Below are 19,540 nucleotides of genomic sequence, written 5' to 3'. Positions count from 1 at the left end.
ACTAATATTGCTGAATATTCACATAAATATTACCTCGATAACGGAGGTTCAGTGTTCACCCCAGTGCGTTCGTTAGTTGCTTGTTTGTATACAAGATTAGGTAGAAACTGCTGAAGGGCTTACTTTCACCTATTTTTCATAGAACAAATCATAGAAAAAAACTGCATAGTTGGCTGTGTGCTTGCAAGTGTTTGCAATTTGGTGCATCTTGATTGATTTTAAGGGGACTATTTGGCCTCGGCGAAGGTATGCACAGACAAAAACCTAACCTCTTCGGCAGAGTAAAAAAACAAAACAAAAGGTAAGTATTGTCATTATAGAAAAAATTTGATATGCAGATAGTCTTTATCTTGGACTTTATTTGAAGGGTCTTAACACAAACAATTGGGTTAGAAAAGTGGAATAGGCTAACATACAGTATATAATGTACTACTGCCAGATAATACAATACATAACCAATTTCAGATATTATAGTTACCTTAATATATACTGTATATAACATAAGCATTGTTTAAGCCTGTGTATATGCCTTCAAATTTATACTTTGTAAATTTACAGCACTGTGCAAATGTTTTAGGGACTTTAAAAAAGAAAAAAAACAGTAAAGTATTTACCTACATAAATAAAGCCATGCATCGAATTTATCATTTAACTTCATGTGTGTGCAGTAAAAAGAAAAAGCTGAATCAAATCAAAATTTGGTCTGACCACCTTTTATCAATCAATCAATCAAATTGTATTTGTATAGCCCATATTCACAAATTACAATTCATCTCATAGGGCTTTAACAGGGTGTGACATCCTCTGTCCTTAACCCTCAGCAAGAGTAAGGAAAAATTACTAAAAACCCTTTTAACAGGGTAAAAATACGTAGAAACCTCAGAGAGAGCCACGTGTGAGGGATCCCTCTCCCAGGACGGACAGAAGTGCAATAGATGCTACACGTGGCATCTATTGCACTTCTGTCCGTCCTGGGAGAGGGATCCCTCACATGTGGGACCAGACTGGACCATCTGCAGCAGGACTCCTTATCTTGTTTTGTCTCTGAACATGGTTCTGTATTACGGTGTAAAAATCCAAACCTCCTAATGGGGCTGATGGCGGATAAGAATTTATACCTAAAGTGTCTAAAACTTTTGCAATTTTGTCAGCATGGGGCCAGCTGAATGAATTCAATTGTGTAAGCTTAACAGTTTAAAAACATATGATAAATACTACATCATAAAAACAGTATTTATGACAGTTATGTGAAAATAGGGAAAACTGAAAGAAATAAATTTGTCATACCCTGAATTTACAATCACCAATCATCAGCAGGTAAATCATCCCTATATGTATAATATGTGATGAGGAGGACAGTAAAAAAAAGGGCATATCAGCACATCCATCTACTGAATGTAATATGTCATGTTACAATTGTTTTTTGCATAGTTCGTGTGTCGCCCTGTACCTCCAAGGCCTCCAATCATACTACATACATTCACATGAATTGCTAAAGCAGTATTCCACATGAATACAACTTACAAAAGCATAAATATCTAGAGTGTGTTGCAACTGCACAGGATATCAAGTGCCATAAATCTCCAGGAGTCTTGTAAGGTTTCAGCACACACAACATTTTCCAGAGGTATTCGTCTGCATTCTCATTGGCCAGGAGCAGCAACCTGTCTCTGCTGAAACACTTCCAATTGCTGCTTGTACCAATCAGGAGCCTCTGGACCATTCGTCCCAGTCAGCCCATGATCATAGCCATAAGCAACAGTTAACTCCTCGTCTTTCTGCACAGCCCTCAATGTTCTGATGCACTTGATGGGTCCAAAACGGGGATGGACAAACCTGCACAGAAGACATAACAAATCATCATGTAATTCCGACTAAATAATAATAACAAGAAACCACTTGTGGCTGATCCTTCCCACCCGGGTCCCAAACTCTTTGTGGTTCTTCCCTCGGGCAGGAGGCTGCGGTCCATCAGGACCAAAACCGCCCGCCACAAGACCAGCTTCTTCCCAGCTGCAGTTGGCCTCATCAACAAGGCCCAGGACCCCCACCTGACTTCCACCCCCACACCTCAAGGATGTGTTAAATGAACACATTATCTCATATTATATTATACTGTATTTCATTGCATATTGCAATCTGACACTTTTTACTGTTTTGAATTTTGCATTTCACTTTTCATATCTTTTATCTTTCATATATTTTCATTCAGAAATGTTTGTCAAAATAAATGCTAATTTGTATAAATATTGGAAAAAAGTGAGTAAATAAGAAGTAAACAGTGAGTAAATATATACTGGTTTTCTATTTTTTATTGCTTTTCCTATGTATGTTGTATATATTGCGTTTTATGTTTCTATGTTCATTGTATGCACCAATAACCAGAGCAAATTCCTTGTAGGTGTAAACCTATTTGGCAATAAAATACTTCTGATTCTGAAAGAAAAAGTACCTGGATTCAAGTAATATATACAGTATATGTATGTAGATTATTGGGGGAGGGGAAATGGAAGAGAAGTCCTTTTAAGAAACCAGATTTGAATTCACTATTTATGGATTTCAATTTGGATCTGCACCAAATTGCGAACACTAATGAATGTCAGTCCCCAAAAGATCAAGACTTTGACATATTCTGATGTAGAGGTGTTCTATCATGACAGTTATAAAGAAACTGGATGTTTTTTTTCAGATCATTGATGATACAGTAAATCAGACATGTCAAATTCGATGCGATAAAATATCATATGTCTAGTTTAACTGGCCCGCCAGTAAATAGGACACACACTGTTCCATAGGCCTTGCCACAGTGCGCAGTGCACACGGAGCTAGCCATTATTCCTCTCCACTTGCCGGGTGAGAGCAAGGCGGTGTGCACGGGCTATAGGCCGAGCCATGGTGCTCAATGCCAGGCTTAAAAGAAGAATTTAAATAAGTTTTATTTTTGCACTTTATCCAATATCCTGTATATCCTTAATACATTTTGACCCGGTTTGGCCCTCGACATAGTCCCAGTTTTTTATTTTGTCCCTTTATGTGATTGAGCTGAACGCCACTGCACTGGACGGTTGCAGCCAAACAACAACAAAAATATCACTTGAAGGAATGTTATGTTATTTACAAGTATTGAGGTGCCAAACAGATGAGATTTTCTATATGCATTTTAATAGTTGATTTTTATAAATCTAAAAAATAAAAAAAAAGTACAAAGACGGGTTTAATACAAGACTTGACTAAGAATTTTGTTTATTAGTTTCTAACTTTAGCTATCACCCAGCGGTTAGATGGAGCTTTAAACCATTGTGGTTTGAGTTTATATACATTTTCACACATTTCCAGATTCATGAGCTCACTGTGACCTGACCACTAAAATGCCACTTTTTGAAAGTGGCAATCGTCAAATTATCAAAATGTGAAGAAATTGTAAACGTGATATTTCATGCTCAATAGGCCCAAAACATTAGCCTGACGTTGTCGTACTCACGATTCTAGACAGGATGTGATTCTGATACCGCTTCATTGGGCTGTGATTATGGGGCATGTTTCAACCGAACCAGGAAAAAAAATGCCTCTTGTCTCAATTGGATAGACCTACAACCAATCAGAGCAACGTAGTATGTGACATATGTTAAGTGACGCATTGTGAGTTATTTACTAGCGCCGGGTTCACAATGGACGTTGAAGCGACACGCCAAACCTTAAAAAACAGCTGGCTCTCATCCACTCTCATGTTAAACCTTTGTGCTGGTCACACCGGAGGCTGAAGCGCCGTGGCGCACCAGGGCTGCCTAGCGCCGTGCAGCGACTGTTTCGGCGTCGAGTCTATTTTTTGCGCTTGACGTGGGCGTATCGTGCCAGGAAACACACTGAAAAATTATTTTAAACGATATTGATGACATATTTTATATGATATAAATTATCAAATATGCATCCCATACTTTGAATTCCCCTTCTGTTGTACTCGAGTTTTAATTTGACCATTGACATTATAAAATGTTCCCCTCTGCCCATCCACTACAGCCACACAAGCAGTGATTAAGATAAAAAGAGAGAGGGGGGGGGCTATGTATTCTCCACATAGGCTTGAGTGGAGAACACATAATTTACCCTCAACACTCGACATTTAACAGAGCAAATAGCGGAGAAGTTCTTCAACAGGGATGACATTAAATTAATAATTGGAGAAGTGCAATGAGTTGTATGATCCTGTTGTATAAAGACAACATCAAAAAAGACAAATGTTGGAACGCTGTTGCTTAATGTCGGAGCAACAAGTAAGTATATGCTTTTATACTACTGGATCAACGGGTGATATTATTAGCGCTGCCCGGCGGTTCAGCGTCGCTTCAGCATCCGGGGTGAACAGCCAAGCGCCGGCTAAATAGGGATTAGCGCAGCGCGGCGCTTATTATTGATGTGGCACCTTTCAAGTTAATATCATAATAATAATAGTCATAATAATAATAATAATAACTTATAATTTCAAACATTTTAATTGTATTTTGAAGATGTGTAGACTCACGGGTCATATTTGCAGTTAGGTGTGAAGGAGTGGTTTGCCTTGTGACCCAGAGAGGCACAGTATCTCTCTGTCTGGTCCAGTGGCTGAGGGACATCAATAACAGTGTCCTCGTCCAGTGAGATGGTGTTTCCATTCAGGGCCCAGTCTCTGCTGTCGACCTGAGAAGTCCATGTTTTTACCAAAGACAGAAATTTGGGTAAGTAGAAATACTTTAAAAAAACAACTAAGAAAACTAAGAATATGAATGGCACTCACAATATCCTATCTTGCTATATTAAAGAAAGTAAATTACCAAATATGCTGTTTCCACAACCTGATCAAAATTGAACCAGATCCTTCCACCAAGCTTTGTGATAATCTTTCTACTAGTTTTTAGTTTAATCTTGTATACAAAAATACATATTTCAACTGATAACTCTTTTGAGCTATTTCAACTTCTTTGCTTGCCAGTACATTTACCTTGATTCAATAAAAGGGATGTTTTTTCTTAAGATGAACAAACTGTAATTACCTTTTCTTTTTTATATTAGTTCAGCTAATCTAAAATCTTTCCATGTAAAGATACTTCTTCACTTGCTCTGTGTTTCATACCTCAGAGTGTGTAATGCGTACTCCGTTATAAAAAGCCATCACAGTGTCCGTTTTGGCATCGGTCTTGGCAAACAATCCCTGTCCGGCTCCTTTAATCACTGATGATGCCACAAACACCCTGACAAGCAGAAACCACATGGTGACAGTAAGAAGAACAGTTCTTAAATTTTCACAATAATTATCAGGACAAGCGCATGGATAAAGCAGAAATACCTTTTGCTTTCATACGGGTCAGGCAGCAGAGTGTGAGTGGCAATGCAGGTGGATGTGGACCGGTCATACGAGTATACAGGACCTTAAAACAGGGGATGTCAGATTAACGTTGTTTCCATAAACAATAGAGGACAACTTGACAGAGATTACAATGTGACTCACCCATATTCCAGCACATCTGATAACTACAAGTTTAACACCATGATATTACTATTAACATCCTAAATATAGAAACATCATGATATAGCACTGGCAACCATTTAGAAAATCCATTCATTAAGAGTAACTTTTTAAATAAAAAAAATACACCTGTAATGTAATGGTTTCAGACTCTGCAATGTTTGGATTTACATCACAGTTAAGTGAACACCTGGGGTTTTATACTGTTTATAATTTCCTTGTAAAAAAGTTCTTTACATTATATTCAGTTTTATTTAGGTGATACAATAAGTGCATTCAATCATTAGGGTACTAACCCAGAACAGCAAGAATCATGCAAGTACATTAGCTTCTACAAAGGGCTACTTGTACAAATAATATATAAGTGGAAATAAACTGAATTATTTATTTATTTTTTGCTAGACCATCATCTTCTTTACCAAGGTGTAGTCGGAGTAATGTATTTTTAGCCTGTGGTGGAAGATGTGTAGACTTTCTGCTGTCCTGATGTCAATGTGGAGCTGTTTCCACCATTTGTGAGCCAGGACAGCAGGAAAGAAAGGGAAGAAGAAAGACATGTCTGTAGTAGTTTACTTCTGACAGGTTGAGGGTGGTCTTCTTGAGGAGAGGGTTCCTCTTTAAGAGAGTAAGGGAAACAGCCAGTTGACAGGGAAGTGTTAATAAAATGGATGAGAAAAGGAAAACCGTCAGGAGCAATAGACTGGAGAATATGAGAGGGGTTGGGTCAAGTGGGCAGGTGGTTGGGCAGGCGGAAGTTACCAGGGTAAAAACTTGATTGGGAGACAGGGGGTTGAAAAAGGAAAGAGAAGGGGATGAAGATGTGGCTGATGGAAAGGTACTTTCAGAAAGTGGTTTGAAAAATGAGGAGCGTATGTCATCTCTTTTTTGTAAAGTTATTTAATTCAAAATAACTCTATTTACATAGGCCTAGAGGCCTTTAAGGCCAATTTATGCTTCTCCGTTTTGACGGACCTCCTTTGAGCTTTTCGTGCACCTCTGATTTTTTTAACTACACATCAGCATGGCGGAGAGCCTACTGATAGCTATTGGCTGTGATTGGTCCGCTAACGACAGCATTTCAGAACGACATCATTTCCAGACCTCAAACTTCCTGTTTCATTTCCTATATCACAATAAAACCAAACACAACTACGATTCTACGATTAATGTGACAAGTGTGTTAATCCAGCGGAGTTGTTCGGCTGACGGTGGTTGGTTAGAGCCCTGACGGCATGTGTGTACGGTCACACACGGTTATAACGAACTTTCATAATGGTGCTAGCGTGCTAGCCATCATGCTAACAGCGGTGGTAACAGCGCGAAAAAAAAAAACGCTGTCACGACTGTAATTCCACAGCTATCATGACACTGTTTCTCAAACACCGTCAGGTTAGAAGCAAACACTTGGTAGTGGTTAGTATCGGGAGTCCCTGCTGACTGTATGTGGAAGCTGGGGGGGGCTAGCTGCTTCCGTGTAGCTTGAAGCCATGGAATTAGCAACGCAGTTCGGGAACAAGACCAGGGAACCGCTGCGCTAAGAAACGATAACATAAGCATTATGACCTGCTGGGTGTCACTTTATTTTATTTAGTTAGTGTGTGAAAAGCCGGGAGCAGGTAAATAATGAACGTGGACTTCTTCTGAGAACTCATGAGGTAAGCTTCTCTAAGCTTGTCTTCCGTTGCGCCAACTACTGTTCAGGCGCCCAATTGTTTTCAGCAACGGAGAACTATAAATCAAAAAGTGTGTGTCCGATCCATCCATAACGGACTCGGAGAAGCATAAATTGGCCTTTAGTCGTTCTCTCTCCTGCCTCTGGCAAAAAAACTTTTTAATGACATCTTCATCAGAGACATATATACCAATGGGTAGAGCATGTGGCTAAAGCATCTGGACAAAGCAGGTCATAAAGAGGATAGATGCACTGACTGTTTGGTGGGACATCAAAGCATGACTTTCCAGTCACGCAGGAGATCAGACTGGCAAGGCGAGCCTCGATGAGGTTGCCATCCACAAAGCTTCCAAAGAGAGCTGTGTGTCCGTCTGGGTAGATGTACGCTACAGATTCACCGGTCATCTCCCCCTCCTCATTCACCTTCCCAAACACACAGCCCCCATCCTGGAAACACCACAATAAACATCAACACACAATTCTCCATTCATGTAACTATGAACAGAATTTGATAGTGAAAAGTGAGCTCACTCACAGGGTAGGAGACCCAGCACTCCCCACAGCGGTTGTTGTCTTTATACTGGCCCTTGAAAACCAGACAGCCCTCTCCATCAAACTCCTGAGCAAGCCCATTGAGCTCGCCATCCACATACGTTCCATTGAGTACACCGCCATCTTCATACGTGTACACCCCGTGGCCCTGGAGAGCATCATCTACATAGAAACCCTCCAGGGTACTGTATGGAGGGGGAAGAAAGAAAATTAACAATCTATTCCATCACCTAAAGGCAATGATAATCAGATATGTATGACATGTTACAAGTGGCATCTATTGCACTTTTGTCTATCCTGGGAGATGGATCCCTAACAGGTGGCTCTCTCTGAGGTTTCTATGTTTTTTTTAACCATGCTTTTCTATTCTTGTTGAGGGTTAAGGGCAGATGAAGTCACACCTCATTAAATGAGAAAAATTGTGATTTGTCAGCTTTCTATTTGCAGCATTGTACTGCCACAACATGATTGGCTGATGGGATAATTATAGAATACACAGGGTTCCTAATAATGCCTTCAGTGGGTTAACTTCTCCACTTCTGATAAAACAGGGTGTACAAGAGCTTTCCTCAGCTTCTTTGGAAAGCATGTTAGGTTCTAGGTGCCTACTGGGTGGAGCTTTGCGGCACTGCTTCGGTTTGCAGTGGTATTAGAATGATACCAAAAGAGCACTGAGGTTCACTCAGTTCACAATGAACTGGGGGTGTAACATAGGGTGACCAGACGTCCTCTTTTTCCCGGACATGTCCTCTTTTCGAGAGCTAAAAAATGCGTCCGGCAGGGATTCCAAAAACGTCCGGTATTTTGCCTCGTCGCAAAAAAAATATTAATATTTTTTTTTTTTTTTTTTGCCTCGTCGCATATTTGTGTTTCTGGGTCTTTAACATAGCCTACTAGTTATTTCGGCCTTCCAAGTTCTGGAAATGGTACCACCCTTACGTTCCACCTTCTTGCGCGAGCTGACTGTAGAGAGAGTCTGTCATTGGGCGACCGATCTCAGGGTTGCCAGAGCCAAGATCATTATCCTCCAAATACGACTATTTGAGCCTTTGGAACGTTCCTTTGCCATTTCCAATCTGGCAACATTGAGCACCTTGCCGCTTCCACTCCGTGCGCTGTTTACAACGCACCATGGTGCGGCATGCTATACACTACACCTCCCCATGGATATGTCCAAAACCAATACCTACATGCTTCACATGTCCGATAACGATAGAATTTAGTGAGAAAATAGGGCTGAATTCATATTCCATTGTAAACACAACAAAAACAGTTACGACTCAGTTCAAGAGTGTTCGTTTAGTACATCAGAAAACTTGGTGGAGGAGGAAAATGTCTCCTTCAAAATAATTTAAATTAATTATTTTGACATCTCAAAAGTAAATGTAAATGTTCTTAAATAGTAATTAAGATACAATACTGAGCTGCAAAGTTAGTAGCAAGCAGCGTTAAGTTAAAGAGTTGCAAGTTTATGTTTTCACCTGGTTAATTTAATAACGTTGATGAAAAGCACCAGTACCATCTTTGTTGATGCCGAACTCTACGGGTGACCTTTGTGATTGGTAATATTAAAGTTTCCACCTCTATCGGAACCTATGCACATTTGTAACAATTTATAGTCATACAGTCGCTCTAAACAAGTGTGAAACACTTCCACAACGACAACGCAGTTTTCCGTTACGACGTAAACACATCACGCTGGTATGGATGGGCACGGAAGAATGACGTCATCAGCGCGACCAGCCACGTTTGAACCAGGCTATGTTTAGAAACCAGAATGCTCAACAACAGATAACGGTCGGATGTCCGCTGCTATAAAAACACATATGTCAGCAGCAGCTTTAATGGAGCGTGGAGCTGGGTTTAAGCGGAACTAGTCTTATTCGGGTGTTGCCGTTACCAACGAGTCGGCATGTTCGATGCGCTCCAGATACATATAACGCAATGTCAGCTGTTGTATGTTTCATTTGTCTTTGTCCGTCATCCGTATAGTGACTGTGAAACTGTAGTGTTGCCACACAGCAGAATTAAATGATGAGGGAGGGTCTTCACACTCCTGTTTGTCTGCGGTCGCTATGATCACGAGCAACAGCATATCCGGTCATTTGCTATCAGTGATCTATGTCACAGGTTTACACAAAACGCTTGCATGATTTATGAGTGATCAAGATTCTAATTGTTTTTTATCTTTATGGTACCTTCCATCAAAGAAGAAGAACTTGCCCCTTCCATTCTTCTCTCCATGGGTGAAGTGTCCCTCAAAACGATCACTGGATGAGTAGGTCAGAGTGCAGAAACCATGGGGCTGACCATCGTCATCCAATGGACCTGCACATATACACTTGAAGTTAAGTCATTTGACTTCACAGCTGACTCACTCAAACAACTATCCATTATCCTACAACTACAGTAAGTCCTGAGACAATATCCCACTTAACCAAACAGCTGCTGAGGATCATACAACCCAAACTATGATGCACTGGTTCATCACAATGCGGGAGCTGTTTCACATTACAGTCATTGAATCTATTGTTAAAATACAAATATGGATAAGTGCAGCTTCGCATTCTTCTTTTGATTCCCCCATGTAGCAACTCTCAACTACATTTAAAAACGTATCTAAAGGAGAGTTGCAGCTCAAGGTTGATTTCATTTGCTTTCATCTGCGTTTTCACTTATTCAAATATCAACAATACAAATGTCTCAGCAGCATTAGTATGGACCCACCTATGCATTAGCATGCTACGTTGCCAACTGTGATATGGAATGCACGTGTAACAGACTGTGAAATCATACATTAACCTCTCATGCAGGCAGCGGGACACACACATGACCCGGACCGCACTCTGCCGCCTGTCAAGCGGGTTCACTACTGAAATAAAGTCCCTGGCGCGGGCCTGCAGTGAGACTGACTCGTGGAGATTTACGGAGAACTGACACGAGAAGCTGTGGGTGGCAGAGAAATGTTGCATATGACCAGCATTCCTTTGAGTACAATATACAGAAATAAGTCAAAGTAAGACAACGCTTACCTTCCACCAGCTCCTCTAGATTTTCCTCATCGCTCTCCATGCTGCGGGATGAGCACACCAGCCCCGACTGGCTGTATCGCCACACACCCGAGCGTCATTCACTGTGAAACTGCCACATGTTGCATTCGTTTTAGTCTTTTCCTTATTTAACTCAGGCGTGGTAAGAATCCGAGCCGAGGAAGCTATAGGCCAACTGACCTCACATGAAGGAGAAGTCATGAAAACATTTATAAATCAAAGATAATGATATCAAATAGACACACATGAACTACTAAACAATTATCAGAGTGGGTTTAGGAAGTAGGCCACAATAGATTCAGCTCTGTGTTTAGAGAGTGAAATAGCACAGATTAATAGAGAACGTTTAATATCAGAGTTTTTTTGACGTGGGAAGGCATAAGACATGTTCAAGAAAGAAAGGTAAATGACAAACTTCAAATGGTCATGGTCATCACTAAGATAAGGGAAAGGCTGTCGCAAAGTATGAAGTGAAATATTGCAGTCTGTAAGGGAGTACTCTCAGTTCAGTTATGTTTTCAGTCCTACTGAATTACATTTATTAGTGCAGATCGGTCTATTGGTGTGGCTTAATAGCAGATGGAGGAATTTGGAAAAGGGGAGGGGCTATTTACAGTGAAAACACACAAGAAACAATTAGCAGAAAATAAATATGAGCCAATACCTGTTTTAATAAATGTTTATTGCAATATAAAGGGTCACTTATACTTTCATTGAGTATTTCCATTATACTCTATCTCTATACTTTAATTTCTCTACATTTCAGAGGAATATACCATCTCCTCTACTTTTATTTGAAAATGTCCGTTATTAGTCACATGAAGATTTTACACAAAAGATAGTATAACAAGCTCTTTGCAGTGTGAAGTTAGGGGTCACATGTATGATGTTTATAATTTCAGTTCATTAAAAATTAACAGAATTCTATTCTAGTCGGTATATAATTGTATATTGTAATAACCTACGGATGGAGACATCTGCTTTTCTGGACAGTTCTACTTTAGAATAACAACTGGAAGAAATTCTAACATTCAGCTCTGGGCATGTAAAAAAAAAACAAGGCTTGTCTGATGAGAGTGGTATAAAAAAAATCATTAAGATCCACACTCCAGTTTAGAAGGTGGCAGTAATGCTCCCATAAGGTGTTGCTAGCCGCCACACAGAAGAAGAAGAAGAAGAAGAAGCAGAAGAAGCAGAAGAAGAAGAAGTTTCTTTGGAGTCTCATATCATCCCCTGGTGGCCATATAGGTTACTGAGCTGATGATGGCGAACTGGAAATATCGGACAAAGCTTTGTGAAATTACTTCAACCTTTCACACTTTCTGTCAACATTCTACATTAGCACAACCGTTGTGGATTTCCACATCACGAGGTGTGTTCAGACTCCACAGCTCTCGTTGTTCGCTGCTTGTAGCTATGTGCAACACATGCCAAGAGTTTTAGCATGGTAGCAGCTCGTCGCTCTTGTATACAGCATTATCTTATAATTTGACAACGTCGGCAGAGAACTATAAAGCACTACAATTATATTTTGGAAGTTCCACTTTGCAAATAAGTGAATCTGAAATGAATATGAGTGGGGTGTTTGGAAAGTCACCTACAAATACGACATTTTCATGTTGTGTAATGAAAAGTGAATTCAGACCATTGCCTGTATTTAAACCTCTAAACCTCTTAATTTACACTGCTCTGCTTTGGTTTTCGTTTTGTACATTCTATGCTCCCGACCCGCCAGGCAAGCTGTATCGCCGGGCTCTACTATGTGTATCTTTTTCTGTAAACCCAGAACACTGAACAAATGAAATGGCACATCCTCAATCTTTATAGTCTCCCCACACAGGAAGACGAGAATTTCACCATGAGTTCAGACAAGGGTAAGACACACTCACTCACGGCCTGTGTTGAGTTCACATGTCAGTCAGTGTGTGTTGTTTGACTGTTTCATGGCTGCAGGTGACCAGGCTGAGCTGGAAGAGAAGACGAGGCTCATCAACCAGGTTTTGGAGCTTCAGCACACTTTAGAAGGAATCATAACCACACAGAAACAGAAACACACGCACACAAACAACAGAATCCTGTTTTGAGTCAAATTGTCCATCTACCAAACACTAGCAATTACTTGACCAAAGTTTTCATCTTAATATCCCTATAAGTGGTATTGACATCAAAATAAAAAATTCTTCTGCAAGACATAAAAGACTAGTAACACCCAGACTGGTGAGATGGCAGATTGAACCATGAGTACATCAAGTCAATCTGTTACTGATGTTGTCTCATGTGATAATTTTCCACTCCAAATCACTTTCACTGTCATGATCTCTTTACTTCATCCAGCCGTCAGCTTTCTCTTTAGGGTTTGTTGTAACCAGAGCAATGACCGAGGCTGAACAAAAACTTCCCCTGACCATCTGCAGATAACGGAGAGGTCACTTGGTTTGGTAGAGAAATCTCGTTTTCCTTCTTTCTTTAAAATTGATAGATGTACATGAAACAAACACGTACTATTACACATAAGCAGAAAACACAGCAACTACAAATTCACAACCATCTTTAAATGAGCTCTGATTACATCAACAGCATTGTACTGAAGCAAAAACAATCTTCAATCTTCAAATGTGACACACCGCCTTTATCTAGGCAACGGAACACATTTGTGGTCATGTGACCATTATGTTTTCAAGCCCCTCCCATTCCCACCTTGCCATGAAGGTGAAGTTGGTGCTGGTGCTGTGGAAAGTATGTTTTTTCACAAAAATTAGTTTTGTAGTTCTGTAAAAGTACAGTTTCTTGCTTTGAACTTAATCAACTGTTGTGTCAAAACAAATTGAATCAGGTAGAAAAACTTATATCATACATGTTTGTGATCTTCCAACCTATAAAACCATGTGTTTGATGCTATCTGAAGATTAGCCTGAATTGCTAAAACGGTGGCTGTGGGGTAAAGTGAGACAAATGCCTCACTTTTGTGAACTCAAACACTTCACCCATACCTGCTATCATCATAGTGGTGAGTGAACTTTCATTTTTTTGTGAACTATCCCTGCAAGCAGAATTACATGTTATTTGGTTGATCAGTCATCAATAACAGCATATCAACTTTTTGATGTGTCTTTTTCTTAGACCTCTCTTCCCGGGTGGATGCTGTCAAAGAGGAAAACCTGAAAACCCTAAGGGCAGACATAAGGAGAACCTTATGTCTGCCTCCAGTGCCTTCCAGACCAGTGAGACCAAGAGCAAAATGAAAATAAGGAGAAATTCCAAACCTGAACCCAGCACCTAATAGACTGGATGACTGGACTCTGATGTCAACATTACAGACTCTTAGAGCTTAATCCTAAAACATGTCAAATATCTTATACTACAGGTGGAGGCTTTTGCTGTCACTTTCATATGTGCAGAAGTTGGTGATGAATTGGATACAAAAATTATATAACCGGAGCCTGATTTTTAATTCAGTTAGGGAAAATCAGTTTGATAAGATTAAGATTAAGATCCATTTATTCATCCCAAACACATGCACAGACATGCAAAGGCACACTCATCTAGGTAGGGAAATTTAATCTCTGCTTTTTACCCATTTGGTGCAGGACACACAGAGCAGTGAGCGACCATGTACGGCGCTCGGGGAGCAGATGTTGGGGGAGTAAGGTGCCTTGCTCAGGGGCACTAGACAGGGTAGGGAGACTCTTGGATTTTTGGACAGATCAATCCAGGTTCGTCTTTTGTTGTCTCTCCGTGGAGTTGAACCAGAGACGAACCAGAGACCTTCTCTGCCCATAGTCCAAGTTTCTGCCACTAGACCACCGCCTCTCCACAAAAAACATTAACCCATTCAGAATTTGGCATTAACATCTATCCTGAGAGATCTGATCACAAGTAGATGTTGGTGCAGTTAATGACGCAAATCAGCAACAAAAAATCAATACAATAGTAAGCCCTTGGTTACTTACAGTGACTTCACTCATCAATCGCTCTAATCTGAAATAAATATGAAGGAAACTGATAAGCCATTTGATCAGACATTCCTTTGCCCACAGATATCTGTGATTCAGCCTCTGAACAACCGCACTCACACCTGCCACCCTCTTTGGAGATAAAGTGTTCATGTTTAAACTTCCCCTTCCTTGGTTTACCTTGTTTCCAGGTGGGAAGCTGTTGAGAGATCATGTTATTGACACTGCATATCCCCACTGTGTAACAAAAAATCTCCCTTTCCTTCAGTTTTTTTGGGTCAGTATTGCTGTTAAAGCCTGTAAAGCCTAAAGGCCCATTTGTCAGCACAAGTTCAGTCTGCTTCTTGTAGGTTGCACTGCATTTGTATATCAGTAACTTTGGTTGTTGTGTTACTCATTTTAAATTACTTTGTTTTAATAAAGTGAGGATTGTCTTTGTTGAGTCATGTTTACCAATTTAATCATCGGTTATTTCAATGTTTCACATGCTCATTATACCTTAGGGTGCTCACAATGACAAGTGACCTTCTGCTTGGCGTTCTGCACCTCGTCTCCACCAGTAGGTTTGTGTGTTGGATACATATAAGATGCACTTTAACTGATAGTTTACAGTCATAGGTTCAATGAATCTAGAGTGAGAGTATTGGCCTTTTTATGCTTAACTTTTTAAGAGGATCTGATTTCCCATAAACATCGTAATACACACTGTTAGTGCTATGAAGTTTAATGAACAGAGATCATTGATGTGCTATTAACAAATGTCAAATATTGGGCAGTGCAGTGAGCGTTTATGGCAGCAGGACTGAGTTAAAAGAAATACATTACTTTTAGAGTCACACACAGTACTTCTCTGTTTTGGATTTACTTACAATAATGATATTGAATGTGACCAACTATAACTCAGTGATGTAATTCTCTCTGTTCCTTGCCACAACAGGAAAACAAAATGTGTACAGTCCACGTAAGGACCGATTACCTTAAGACCACCGGCCTCGAACAGTAACGTTCTTAGGAGGAATGTGCACGGCACATTCTGTTCCTTGCATCCCTCCAGACTGCAGTGTTTCTTCAGTGTTGTTTGTTGTGGTTAGCTTGTGGTAGCCAACAAGCTGCTATCTCAGCAACATGTCTGCTTGGTGTCTCGTTCGGTGTGGGGGAGGTAGGGAGCAGGGTTGGTGGTTTCGGAGGGATGTCAATACATATTTCTTAGAACGGACTGAGTGAAAAGGTCAGCTGAGGGACTGTTTTCATATGTTGAGGGTCCCTACTGACCGCCTTCAAGTCATTATGGATAGTAAAACTCCCAAAAATGTATTTTACACAATATGGGCCCTTTAATATTACAAAGACAGTAAGAAGTTTGATATATTTTCTTTCTTACAGCAAAATCATTGTAATAAATTATACAGGTTCTCTGAGGCAGTAACATTGGCCATTTGGTCAGTTCACAACATGTTGGAGATAAAGTAAGTGACGTCAGATTGGCAAATCTAAACGTCTTTCCCCATATGGAACAGTCTGAAGGCATCTCAGGTCTCCTTTGTAGTGTAAGGTCTTTGTCCAGCAGGAGGCAGGTTTGTTCAGGAGAAGCACTGGACTGGATGCCAGCAAGTTTGCATATTAGTCCTCAAATTGAATGAGAATCTGACAGACAAGAACAGTGTTAGGTTGCAGAACTACGTGATTAACAGTATCAATAATATCGTCCACTATTTCAACTGCTTTGGATTTCTACGATGAACATTAGGTAATGTCAGGCACACAGTAATAAGATAACAAAATAAAGATAATAAATAACTTGAATATATTGCAGTAGAATAGTTAGACATGACAGGCTTTAATCAGTTGACCTACTTATTTATGTCTTTTACACTAAACACGAAAGTGTGAGGCGTGCTGCAACAGTTAATAGTTGGCAACAGTTTCAACTAGCTAATCCATCTGAGACCACATTCACACAACTTCTGTTTTGTTCGTTAAACTCCATTTATGTCCTAACCCTAACCCTATGACCACAGGAGGGTGAGTTCAGAGCACTATGCAGAGGATAATGTAAAGTGAGTGGCAATGTGCATTGCTGGCAGTGGCAGATGTGACTAGCAATCTGCAGCCTGGTTCTGCTCTATACTAAACAGCGTAGAAACAGAAAAGTCAAGCTAACCATCGCACCATTATAACACCTCCTTGCCCAATCACTTTAGTGGCAAGCAGCATGGAGAGAGCCAGGTGGTCTATTCTTAGTGTAAAGTTGTGTCAAAATATAAATAATAGCCACATACTTAAATTGACAATGTAGATGAGTAGACAGCCATTTATGAAAATCCAACTCGGATCATAACCTTTAAATCTTTGAGAGAGAGCACTTCCTGGACTCAGAATTAATTAGGTTGAGGTGCTCTTTGGATCAGGATTTATGTGGATAAAAAATCTCTTCCTAATTATTATAATGCCTTTATTGTCACGGTAATGTCATGAGGACCAACAAATTGGATCATAACCGTGTTCATTGAAATTTGTGGCCTAGAAGTCTGTGTAAGAGTAACTCTGGGCCACATATGAAGGACCTCCTACTAAGCCGACATCCTCTGACCCACTGCAGTTTTACTATTAATCACCAATCAGAGTTAAATTGGTCATGTATATATTCATGTGTATTTACTCTGAAGTAGTTTTAATGAGAGGGTCTGTCACATCCTCTGACATTATACATTAACACCTTATAATTTTGTTATTAATCAGTTAAATGATAGTATTTAATACTGTTTAACTGTGTTTATGTATCTGAACACAAACACAGGATAATGCACTCTTAATTAACACAAGCTCTCAGGTCAGACCTCGGCCAGTCGAGCCCAGACAGCGGAATCAGAGTGAACCACCAGACGTAGTGCTGAGATCGGCTGTAGCGCTTCTTCAATCTCCCCCTCAGCTACTCCATCCTCGAATCCACCTCAAACACACAAACCACACATAATAGATTTTTAAATGAATTTGTATATACGTATATTCATTTCTCTGTTGGCCATGTGATAGGCCAACAACTATCCAGTTTGCACCCCTGGCTTAATGTTGCTAGACTCTTAGCAAAGAGCGAGATGAACACGTTGAGAATAAAGCACTTTCAGTGGACATTAAGTGTAATGTTGAAGTTGCCCCATATGATTACATTGTAGCCACTGCTGCCATGTTGCCCTTGCTGACTTTACTAAACCGAGTGCAAGGTGCGAAATTATTTACACACCGACATTCATAAAAATAGTGCCCAGGTTGAGAAAAAGCTAAATTCCCCTGTAAGGCATGTTGCTTCGCCCCCACTGACTAAAAGGCTCTTTTTACTATTTATTCAAAGGTGGCTGGGAGAGCACCTCCACCTGTACCAGAGGACCAAACAGTGCAGGGGAGAGCTGTTAGCTGACTGATCATCAGGTTGAAAAGGCATAGATTGGGAAACGCTCTGGACAGAGAAGCAGAGGATCTAGGAGAGACGCACTCGGAAGCTCACAGGGGAGTCACGGAGAGACACAGCGAAGCTTAGCTGAAAAGCTGGCCACTTAAGTTAAGGTTAAGTTTTTGTATTATTGTTTGTATAATGCTAAAAAGCAACACCCTTATCTCTGGCTGTGTGTGGGAGAGCCCTGTGGCATGGTGAACAGAATAAACATATTGCATATCCAAATCAAAATGGTTCTCAAGATATTTGAGCCACAAACAGGCAGATGGACAGATGGACAGACAGAGATTTTTGGAACAATAATTTTAAGCCATCAGGTGTTGATCAGGATCTAGTTCAGGTCTGTAATGCTTCCTAATTGCTTTCTTTCTCCAGCTGATCATGGATGCACAACAGATTAATTATGGATTTACTTGCACCATAGACATATAACATTCAGCACACAAACATTACATTAAATAATGTTAAAAAAAGTGACACCCTATAGTAGAAGTAATTGAGGATGGCTCATTAATGACAAGGAATAATTCTGAAGTAAATTGCCATTGTCATTTAAGATGTCATATTTAAAAATTATTATACACATACATTCTTATGTAAATTGGGGATAAAACAGATATCGTTAAGAGCATCTGATCAGTCTAATAAATCCGGAAATGTCTGCCTGTCACAGCTCTTTTTGGTATGGTCTCAGGGTTCCACAACCATCCTTTACTTGCAGCAGCTCAAATTCTGCAGGTCACTGCTACAGTTTCAGAAAGAAAGCTGCAACCAGTGTTGTCATGAGCAAAGCAAGCAGCCTATTCCAAACTTTGAAGGCACTTTTAGAACAGGCACTGCACGTGTGCATGAAACACAGGGACAGATTTATCTACCATTATTTTGTGCCTCCTTACCAATTATGATGAAACCGTTATTAGACTCTTTGTTGAGTGTGGATGAGCCAGTGACTAGTTTTCTTTGCTTTGATGCCTGAGGGGAGAAAACGCAAAAGATGCAGCAACACGAGGTATAACACACCCCATTTTCAGCGTCTTACCAAAAGTTACGATGTGAGAGACACATTTGATCACATGTGAAGAAATTCCCTGAAGACAATCTTGAAATATGTTCACAAGAATAGAACTGACGAATGTACGTAAACTGCAGGCACCATTGTCTTGATTGAACAGAACTAATACTTTTAACGTTCACAGTTACATGACATTACATTTCATTTAGCTCAGGGCCAGCTATCAGGTGTCAGTACAGCAGATTTCCGACTCTTTTTATATTTTTATTAGATATTTGTAATGTTTTTTATAGCCTACATCCAGTATCCAGTAGTCCATTTATTTCAAAAAAAATATTGAACGTAAC

General features: G+C 40.1%; 1 protein-coding gene, 1 long non-coding RNA gene and 1 pseudogene across 4 annotated transcripts; 1 reads left to right on the top strand and 2 right to left on the bottom strand.

Moving 5' to 3' along the window:
* Window positions 1-339: 339 nt before the first annotated feature.
* On the bottom strand, window positions 340-10,962 carry setd7 (SET domain containing 7, histone lysine methyltransferase). 3 transcript variants are annotated; one of them, XM_062393434.1, is made up of 9 exons: window positions 10,760-10,893; window positions 10,530-10,673; window positions 9,926-10,055; window positions 7,711-7,912; window positions 7,433-7,622; window positions 5,324-5,405; window positions 5,111-5,228; window positions 4,520-4,677; window positions 340-1,836 (listed from the first exon to the last, which is right to left on the bottom strand). In XM_062393434.1, exons 2-9 carry the CDS (start codon window positions 10,534-10,536, stop codon window positions 1,644-1,646), a joined length of 1,080 nt encoding a protein of 359 aa, XP_062249418.1. In that variant the 5' UTR covers window positions 10,537-10,673; window positions 10,760-10,893; the 3' UTR covers window positions 340-1,643. The 3 variants fall into 3 exon arrangements, 2 of the variants coding, with proteins under 2 accessions (XP_062249418.1, XP_062249417.1); XM_062393433.1 differs by lacking the exon at window positions 10,530-10,673 and having other exon boundaries at window positions 10,760-10,886; XR_009921692.1 differs by lacking the exons at window positions 340-1,836; window positions 4,520-4,677; window positions 10,530-10,673 and adding an exon at window positions 5,923-6,003 and having other exon boundaries at window positions 5,212-5,228; window positions 10,760-10,962.
* An 894-nt stretch (window positions 10,963-11,856) lies between these two features.
* LOC133958573 (uncharacterized) lies at window positions 11,857-15,164 on the top strand. The gene is made up of 3 exons (XR_009921703.1): window positions 11,857-12,149; window positions 12,513-12,651; window positions 12,731-15,164. It is a non-coding gene; the product is annotated as an uncharacterized LOC133958573 (long non-coding RNA).
* A 963-nt stretch (window positions 15,165-16,127) lies between these two features.
* The window catches only part of LOC133958583 (alpha-1,3-mannosyl-glycoprotein 4-beta-N-acetylglucosaminyltransferase A-like), a 37,198-nt pseudogene continuing 33,785 nt past the window's right edge, over window positions 16,128-19,540 (bottom strand).

This window comes from Platichthys flesus, chromosome 8 (assembly GCF_949316205.1).
Source record: "Platichthys flesus chromosome 8, fPlaFle2.1, whole genome shotgun sequence".
Classification (NCBI taxonomy): Eukaryota; Metazoa; Chordata; class Actinopteri; order Pleuronectiformes; family Pleuronectidae; genus Platichthys; species Platichthys flesus.
This window is presented reverse-complemented; position numbering and strand designations above follow the sequence as displayed.